Source organism: Saccostrea cucullata, unplaced genomic scaffold, assembly GCF_032062105.1.
Source record: "Saccostrea cucullata isolate Sc308-1 unplaced genomic scaffold, CSIRO_AGI_Scuc_v1 ctg440, whole genome shotgun sequence".
NCBI classification, from domain to species: domain Eukaryota; kingdom Metazoa; phylum Mollusca; class Bivalvia; order Ostreida; family Ostreidae; genus Saccostrea; species Saccostrea cuccullata.
Window position 1 is genome coordinate 318,665 of NW_026928801.1, and position 10,368 is coordinate 329,032.

The 10,368-nt window shown below is 36.7% G+C and overlaps 1 protein-coding gene across 1 annotated transcript; it reads left to right on the forward strand.

Moving 5' to 3' along the window:
* Nucleotides 1–2,980: 2,980 nt before the first annotated feature.
* Nucleotides 2,981–5,502, forward strand: LOC134278742 (uncharacterized). The gene is made up of 2 exons (XM_062761032.1): nt 2,981–3,298; nt 4,000–5,502. The coding sequence occupies exons 1-2, from the start codon at nt 2,981–2,983 to the stop codon at nt 5,500–5,502; spliced, it is 1,821 nt and encodes a 606-aa protein (XP_062617016.1).
* The last annotated feature ends 4,866 nt before the right edge of the window (nt 5,503–10,368 follow it).

Genomic DNA, 10,368 nt, shown 5'->3' on the forward strand with positions numbered 1-10,368 from the left:
TAAATACTAGAAGATGTTACTGGACTCCTTGATTCATCATCCCATTTAACAGCATCTTTTCTAAGTTGAAAAATAGGTAGAACTCAACAGCATAATTTTATCATATCGAATGAGCAGGAAGTGATAAACTTAATATGCAAATGATAAGGGATAGAATACCGTACTCATGAATTTAAGTTTATCTCAGAATCTGCGTCGTTATCAAAGCTCTACGTATTATTATATGTTATTATTCTATACCATGTAGGTAGCGTTTTAAGAGAATTGCTGATTAAATGTTATCAGGTGATATATCTAGAAAGTCTAACTACATTGGGATCCAGAGTATTCGTCTTTACATCCTTGAAGACAAGACCCGGACGTCTGATCACAACTTCCATCTCTACCACAGCCATAAGGACATGTATACAAACAGGAAGAACCTGTGTACCCAGCCTGATATCTTTGAAGACAAGAACCCGTACATGTATGTTGATCACAACTACCATTTCCAGCACAATTTCAGGGACATGAGCTATAACATGAACCCCTTTCGTACCCAGCCTTGCATCCTTGTGGACAAGAACCAGAATTTTGATCACAACTCCCATCACCACCACAGTTAAAGAGACAATGGGAATCACAAGTAAATTCAATGTACGCCGTCTTACACCCTTCAGACAATACGACATTAACCTGTGTTAAAAGCAATACGGATAATAAAAATATTTACATTTGATTTTTTTTCCTTTATAAAAGCAATGCATATCTACAACTGTATAAATAAAGGTACGGTGTCATGAGGTCATAGATGTGCATATGGATAAACGGTCGACGTAATTTTGAACGTCAGTGGATTACAAACATGCCGTTGGGTTTGAAAAATAATGCATTTCACACGTTAAAAGTCACAATCAGGGAAATGTAAAGTATAAATAAGTCACAAATGTAAATACAAGTAATAAGGTACAGTGTATCATTTCAGAACATGTTTCGGGCTAACAAACGGGTTGGTACGACATGGCCTTACACGTGACCATCCCGTATATGTATCCCGAAAGATGTTTTTAAATGATACCTTATTTCTTAAATGATACAATTCCAATGTTCCAATGGATTTCCCCATGATCTACCGCTACTCTACTGATCAATGATTTCTGTTCCTTTTCTTTCATCTTTGTTTATATTTAAGAAATAAGTTATCATTTCAAACATATATCGGGATATAAATACAGGTTGGTCACGAGATAAATTCCATAAAGCCGAAAGGGCTTTATGATGAATTTAATCTTGTACCAACCAGTATTTATAGCCCGATTAATGTTTTAAAATGATACCTTATTACTTATATTTAAATTTGTTACTTATCCATACTTTATATTTGCCTGATTGTGACATGCATTATTTCTTAAACTCAAGGGCAAGTATGTAATCCATTGAACGCGCATCGACCCTTTATGAGCTACTAAGAGTTACTAAGAAATTACGTCAAACGATTATCCATGCGCACATGTATGACCTCTTGACTCCGTATATGTATTTATTCAGTAATAGATATGAATTCCTTTCAGTAGTGTTATATAAAGGAAAACATTTGCAAATGTAAGTATTGAAACATAATTGATTCAATTGGAAATTTTTTCCATTTGTTTGAGCAAATTTTATAAGCAGATATTTTATCACTGAAACATCTATACCTACTTGTCGCAATTTCCGGATCCACCACATTTTAAAGGACATAAGCTTCTACAATAAAAAATTTGCGTCCTGACAAACATTCAAAGATACAGTGTCCAGTATTTACATCGCAAGATCCATCCTTACCACAGTAAGGACTACAAAGCTGGTTGCAATCCGGGCCATAGAAACGAGTCCGACATGCTTTATACATTATTTAAGGGAAAAACGGAAATAAAAAAGAATTCATCCGATTCCTATACATTGACATATGCATATTTCATGATATATATCAAATGCCGTTTTTATCTGGCTATGATTAAGACATCTTCTTTGCTTTATTGGATATATTTGGATTTACAGTAAATATTTATATGTTAAAATCCAAAAAAATGGTCTCAGTTTATTTTACCTTCAGAGAGAACGGCAGCGGAAGCAATTAAAAATCCAAGAAGAAGCATTTTGTGCAAATGACCACTTTCCTATCTGAAACTTAGAGCATAATCACATTGACTTTAAAAAAATCATATCTAAAAGTTAACACTGGCAAAATTGGTTTGATTGGTATTGTTGAACAGGTAGTTTGAATTTATTTCAGGTTATAAAATAAGGTAATGCAGCCTGTTGTTTTAAGGATTTTGATTTTCTTTTGTGGCCTCCAGTGGGCAAACTCTTTCTTGAAAACCAGAGAAATGTTTTTTTTTCACAAAATATTTGCTTTTCATGACGCAATGCACCACCATATGTTCCTTACAAAATGCTGTGCACACATTTTTGCATTGCGATATCTGGGACATATTTCTATCTCTAGATCTCATGTTAGTTCCCAAATGAAGGTGTGACTAATAAACACTTTTGAAAGTTTATTAGTGTTTTTAAAGAAGTGTATTTTCTGTCCAGACCAGTTTAAGTTTAAGTACATATTGTACCAGTTTAACCTTCAATAGCTTGATCATTGACATATTTTTAAGAAATAGATTAATGCAATCTTTTTTTCATTTTCCCACGAATATCGGCAGTCTTGTTTTAAAGTCACCATATCGTAAGGTCTTTGTTCGATACAATCAAGATTATTTGATTTTATATCAAATAGTAAATTATTAATTTAGGAAAGGGTTTTAATGTTTGGTTAGTTGGGACGAAGTTTACACAAGTTATTACATCAGGAATATACAAAGTCGTATTACGAGTCAAACTGTGTACGAATTAATTATAAAGGTGCACCGGAAGTTATCCCCCTTTTCAAACCAGCAAATTGTTGAAATCAGACGCTTTTTTCAACACCAAAGCAATCAAAAGCCATCACGTTATTTGAATCGAAATCATGCCGCCAGTTAGAACGAGAGTGACCAAGAGAGCGTCCAGGAAGCGGAGGGAGACCATGGGCACCCCATCGAGAGGCAGAGGGCATCGGTGCAGTCAAAGCACTAGGCCCAGGACAAATCTCACGCCAACACGCCAGGCCCCGGCCGAGGGAACAGACGCCGGTGGAATTCCCCCAGAAGCTCTTCCTCTGCCATCCGATACTATACAACCTACGCTGACATCACAAATAGATCAAAGCATCCCTGAAATCCCCAGCGGTGAGTCAAATTTATATTTTTCAAGTCAGCCACTACAAGAAATCAGTTGTTATGATTCCGTAGGTTCACACGTCCCTCAGAAGATTAAAAACCAAATATGGGAGGGCAAATTTATCGATCTCTCACTGCTTACTAAAACAGCTTGTGAATCACAAGATTATGAATCACAAGGGGACATAAAAATTTAAAAAAGGGCGGCTTTGCACTGTGAAACCAAAAAGAAACATTTTTCTCACAATCGATAAGTGGACATCGGCTTTTATTATATTTACAAGCGTAATGATAGAGAAATTTCCAAAACAGGCTCAAGAACTACTCAAGTATCTCAGAGATATCAGAATCGCTGCTACTAGGTCAAATGATTGGTTTAAATATGACGAGCAGTTTCGTTTAAAAATGGCCAACCAACCCCAGCTGTCATGGGGTCAAATTAATCAGGAATTTTGGCTTTTGTACATATCTAACAAGCATGAAACTACTCAAACGTATAATCGTACCTCTTCTCAAAGTCAAAGTTCTTACCCAAGCAATTCAAACCGTACTTCGGCATTTTATTGTAATCATTTTAACAAGGGAGTAAGTTGCCCTTTCTTCCCTAGGTGCAAGTACAGACATGCATGCAGCAAGTGCGGAGCTAACCACCCAAGTGCCAGGTGTTCAAAATAATGGTTCAATGTATTCTTTGGGCACAACACCAATCAAGTTTCAAAATTTATGTAAACATTTAGTTGGATACTCTGATTGTGAATTCATATTCCAGGGTTTTAAGTATGGTTTTAATCTCCAATATTTGGTCCCCAGGGCACCCCGTGAATCTTGTAACCTCCCTAGCCTCAAGGCTAATACAGTATTAGCTGAAAGTAAAATTAAAAAAGAATTAGCATTAAAACGAGTTGCAGGCCCTTTTGTTCACCCACCATTTCCAAACTTGCAGGTCTCCCCCTTAGGCCTTGTGCCTAAAAAAGATGGTGACATGCGACTCATACATCATCTCTCTTACCCAGAAAACAAGTCAATTAATGATTTTATTGACCCTGAAGCATGTACAGTACATTACAGCAATATAGATCAAGCAGCAGAAATGATAGCTAAGGTGGGAAAAGGGGCCTATTTAGCTAAGACGGACATTAAGTCAGCATTTAGACTGCTCCCAGTATCCCCAGGTGACTTTGACCTGCTTGGTTTCAGATTTCAGGACAAATACTATTTTGATAAAATGTTACCTTTTGGCTCTTCAATCAGCTGCGCATTATTTGACAGGTTTGCATCATTCCTACATTGGCTCACTCAAAACTACTCCCAAAATGATCTGATAATTCACTACCTTGATGATTTCCTTTTCTGCGGCCCACCAGGCACATCCACTTGCCACAATGCCTTAAATGTTTTTAAATCCATATGTTCAAATATTGGTGTCCCAATTGCTCATGACAAAATAGTCGAACCTACACAAGTCCTAACATTCTTGGGAATAGAATTGGACACGGTCAATATGACCATGAAACTCCCCTCAGAAAAATTAAACCAGATTAATGGCGTATTAGAACACTTTTTGAAGGCAAAGAAAGTCTCCCTGAGAGAAATGCAGTCACTTATTGGCTTATTAAACTTTGCGTGCAAGGTCATCGCCCCTGGCCGGGCGTTCTGTCGCCGCCTTATAAATTCAACAATAGGTATTACTAAACAGCATCACAGAATAAGGGTAACAAAGAACATAAAAGCTGACCTCACAGTATGGAAAATTTTTTTGCAATCTTACAATGGTATATCAGTTATATTTACCCAGCCCTGGATTCACAATGACACAATTCAACTTTTCACAGATAGCTCAGGCGGAACTAGTGGAGGGTTTGGTATTTACTTTAGGGGGAAATGGGCTTATGGGGTCTGGCCAAGCCTTTGGGTTGAACAAGGTATTACTAGGGACATGACTTTCCTGGAACTTTTCCCCGTAGTGTTTGCTATTATATTATGGCAGAGCCACTTTGCCAATTCCAGACTTGTCTTCCACATTGACAACATGTCAGTTGTCCACATCATCAACAACTCGACGTCTAAATCTGATAGGGTCATGAATCTTGTCCGCAAGCTTGTGTTAATATGCCTAAAGTCAAATATCTGTATTAAGGCCTTATATATCCCCACAAAACAAAACTTCATTGCAGACTCCTTATCTCGATTTCAATGGGGCAGATTCAGGCGACTGGCACCGCAGGCAGACCTAGGGCCCACCCCACTACCAAGCCACATCTGGGAAATATAATGCTTGAAGCCAATCGATTACTACAATGTTCAATAGCACCATCAACACATCGAGCATATTCAACAGCGCTGAACAAATTTCAAAACTTCATTTCAGAATTTAATTACCAAATTATTTGGCCAGCACCAGTGCAACAGCTCGTGAATATTATTGGTTTCCTCTCACTTAATAATATGTCATACAGAACAGTATCACTGTACCTAAATGCAATCTCATACATACACAAAATACATGGCTTTCAGGACACAACAAAATGTTTCATAGTTTCTAAAACCCTGGAAGGGCTGCGTAGATCAGTAGGTACAAACAAAGACCAAAGAATCCCTATTTCATTTGAGCTTTTTCACAAAATTATCCATTCCCTGTCCAATGTTGGCAGTTCCGGATATGAATCCGCCCTCTTTTCAGCAGCATTTACTCTTACATTTTATGGTTTGTTAAGAGTAAGTGAAACACTGGCACTCAATTTCTCAGACATTACAATAAAGAATCAAAACCTTTGCCAAATTACTATTCAAAGATCTAAAACGGACCAAATCGGACAATCTGTTAAAGTAGATATCGCCTCTCATAGGGAATCCATTATCAGCCCAATCACAATCTTAAATAATTTTCTGCTTTTAAGAGAGGGGTTACAAAGAAATGACAAGCTTCTTACTCATCTAAATTCTAAGCCCCTTACAAAGTACCAGTTTCAAGCCATTTTACAAAAAGCATTACAATTCATTGGGGTCACAGGGCACTTTAGGTCACATAGTTTCAGAATTGGCATGGCAACCGAGCTTGCCAAACAAGGTCTCTCGAATATTGAAATAAAAGCTAAAGGAAGATGGCGGTCAACTTCATATTTAACTTACATTAGGAGACAGTAAATCTGTCCTTCGTTATTGTAGCACCTACTAACTCTACCAAAGATTTTTCAGGTACCCCAACCATTCGGATACTTGGATCATCAATTCCATTCTGGGCAGGCCAGCATGCTGCAACCTATCGATCAGGGGGAAGTAACCTTAATTTACCTGCCACAATTTCTTGGCTAGGGCGTAGGGGTATGCTTTGGGATCAGTTAGACAAGGCAGTTTCGGATTATTTACTTCAGTATCCTACACCCAAATTTCTATTGATACACCTTGGGTCTAATGATTTAACTACACCAGATTTAACAAGCATCAAACTTATTCATCAAATACAGTGCAGCCTGTATCGCTATAACGCACTTCTCCCAAGTACCACTTTAATTTTTTCTTAAATATTACCTAGGCTGTACTGGCATGGTGCCCCTCCCAAAGCAGGTGCAAAAATTAACAAGAAAAGGCTCAAAGTTAACAAGTCTATCAAAAAGTTTATAACTACTGAAGTTAATGGCTGTTACATAAATATTGACTCAACCATTAAAATCTCTGAAATACAATTGTTCAGGAATGATGGTACCCACTTGTCAAAAACTGGTCTTGAGGTTTACCTTAATAACCTGCAGTCTGCTCTCCACATGTTTTTAAACAAGAGAACCAATGTATATCCTCCAAATTAACTTAATGTTTTATTACAAATACTCAATTTTTGTGGGGGGACATAGTGTCTATGTCCTGTGGCGGGGACTGGGGGATACTTTTGTGTATGTTGGGATCAAGTGGCCCCATAACCTGGTTGTCTCCCCACCCTGCCTCAAAGCAGGGGGGGGGCGTTTTGGTATGTAATACATAAGTACATGTAGCACATAAGTTGTATAAAGTAACATTATATGGTAACATCCGTGGTTCATGGCCTGTCATGGCTGGTTCCACCTCCACCTCGCACAAGCGGGGGGAGGCCACAGTCTGGTAAAGTAAGTGGGTACACCAGGTGGCGCTGGAGACAGGGAGAAGGGCAGTCCCGCATTCACTGGTCCAGAACGTGGTGACCGTTCGGATCGGGCACTTGTGCTTACACTCGCCCCCCCCCCCCCCCCATGTGCCCATGGTTATTTTGGTACATTTGTAGGTATCCCCCGTCCCCCACAAAAAATTGCGGCCTTTTTATCTCCAATTATGTTGATTGTAATAAATGTGTGTTTTTGTGCTCAAAGTGTTAATAATAAAGTGATAGAACTTAGTACAGGTGTTATCATTACAGGCGTTTACATGATAGGATGGGTCTGATCTGAGTTGTCTGTATGTCTTCGATCTTAGTAGTGGATGGACTCAAAGCAAAGCGCTTGCGCTGCAAGTGCATTGTATGAGGGTAGTACACTAAGCGGAAATTTGTGTAAAGGGATCATGCCCCCTGTATCTATAATTAATGACTTTGTCAACAAATACAATCTAATATTGAGTGAAAATATGCTGACTGACTTTTTTCATATGAATTTTTAATCTATTATTTATATAATGAACTAACGACGGATTTTTCCATTATTTTCCGATCATTACAAGAAGCACACGACCGGTGTGACCGGTCAGCAAAGGATGCTCACTCCTCCATGGCACCTGATCCCACCTCTGGTATTTCGGAGGTACTTGTTCGCTCTGATCTTAATTTGTACTGTTTTATGAACTTTGATATTGAATACTATTCGTTATCTCCATATCCTTCTCATTCGAAAATAACTTTCTAAACCCCTCCCAAGAACAAAACAATCACACTTTTTTTTACTATTGTCCTCGAAATAAAAGTGAATCACATATAAGTCTGTTCAATACACTGCATAAAAAACTACTATGAATTGTATTTTCCAATAAGATAAAAATGAGGCTTATATTCCATTGGTCATGATCGGACATAAAGCAAACATATCTTTAAAAAAAAGACTTTGATATGTAGACAATCATCGAATAATTTTATTTAGAGTAGAAATGTTAGAAAGCAAAACACCTTCACAAGTATCGTCATTCCGAACTAAGAGATGCGTACAGAGGTTAGCAAATCGAGCACACTCGTGTTATGTACACTGTAAACAGAACTCGAGTTCTGTTATTGTTTATATTTGGAATTCACTGGGTGCGTTCAATCGTCATAGTCAGCTTACCACAACTGCATGGACTGACAATATATTGTGTGTTTGTTTTGCTCTCGAACGTGTCTACTCTGAATTTTCTGGATTATAGTTTTAATATTTTTCATTTATACACTTTTCCTAAGGATTAAGAATAAAATTAAATTTGTGAGAGTGCAAGGATATGTCAATCAAATTCGCCGAAAAATTTGAAATTTCAATATCTTTTAAACGAAATAAGATTTTTAATTTATTTTTGTGTGAATTGCTATTATAAAATATATAAGTCGTAATATTATAGAGAAAATAATAACTTCAAATCTGTGTCCAAGTACCTTTAAAAAGTTTAATAATTATTTTATTAGATTATGCCCTTTCCGTAGCGATATACCAAGTCAAGCTTATTTACCTTATATAATTATTGAAATTTTAATAGAAATCTGTGAATATTGCAAAAGGATCACAGGTTTACCCGAATGCATAATTTATTTCAAACACTTACTTCCTCGTTTGCGTTCTCTTTTAAAAACATGTATTGCATTATATAAAAAGAAAAATTCATTAAATTTAAACAAAGCCGGATGCTTTTTTTCACATTAGTTCGAAATGATAAATTATGATTTGCACAGGATTTGAAACATAAACCCTTTGGCGAAGCAGATTGACTCACAACAGCTGTAAAAATATATTAATTTACGTTTAAGAGAGAGATGAATTTCTTTTTAGATGTTGTTTTAATTGTTATGAAACATCATTCAGAGTGTGGTGTAACAACCGGATCTGTTTTACACGTTCTGGGGATGAAGTTCCAAGACAGTTCTGTGGAGCAGTTGAAACATATGAAATTTGTAACAGCAGATGGATTAGAATATGCTGATATTGTCCCATTTTCTGAAAAGATCATAAGTCAAGTAAAAAAAATAGGGAGAAAATAACTTTCTTGTATTAAAAAGGTGTATTTCCTTTTTTTTAAAAATAAATTTAATCAACTAATTCTCATAGAAGGTAGTATGTTTATGGTTGAATATAGTCAATTATTTATCAGTATCTTATGATTGATAGAAGAAAATATCTATTTTGTTGAACAATGTACATTGACTCTTTTTAAAAAAGTTAAGTCATGTTACAAAATTTGTATCACTAAAAATCAATACAATTAAACTTTTTAAAGCGAGACAAAAATGCGACCGTTAGGGTAAGCGCAGATACTTAACCAGTTTTCATTTAGATCTGACTCATCAAACTGCACGTGACATTCGGTGTGACTCTCACGTCACATGACGTTACAATACGTCGTTTGCATTGTTGCTTCACCAAATTGAAGCCTAAATAGGACTGATTTCAATCAGTTTATGACTATTTTTCTGCAATAAACAGAAAAATTCATTAAATCTAGGCAAATTTATTTTTTTTTAAACTTTTGTCGTATTCTCGATAGAACGTGGCTTTGGCATTTGTGTACTAAGCGATGCATTGTGGTTCAAATTACTGCGTCAAAAAATTCTATGGAATGAATGTGCAGTAGTTCGAATTTTCTCTTCACCAAGGCATTGTCGTAAGAGCTTGCAGTTACGAGCGTCACTTCGCGACGCTCGCTGCGCTCGCAATTAAATGGTTTTTCCGAGGCATCTTTTTTTTGTCACAAACTCCGTCACTTATTGGTAAATATGCAACTTAGTGATGCTGAGGAAAACCATTTGAGAATGCAACATGTGTCACAAGAGCATACATAAAGAATGGTGACTTAAAGATCTGGAAATTTAACCGAGTTACAGACCTTTAACATTCAGTTTATTTTCAACCTTGGAAAAAATTCGATTTTTATCACATTGCCCATAATGTGGAGTTCTGAACAACTACAGAAATTAAATTGTTATGCATTTGGTTAAGCAAAG

What these genes read in the sequence shown, in the direction of transcription:
- LOC134278742 (XM_062761032.1), top strand. Translation starts at nt 2,981, where the DNA reads ATGCCGCCAGTTAGAACGAGAGTGACCAAGAGAGCGTCCAGGAAGCGG. An exon ending in AAATCAGTTGTTATGATTCC is followed by an intron (nt 3,299 to 3,999) that starts GTAGGTTCACAC and finishes TTCATATTCCAG; the next exon opens with GGTTTTAAGTATGGTTTTAA.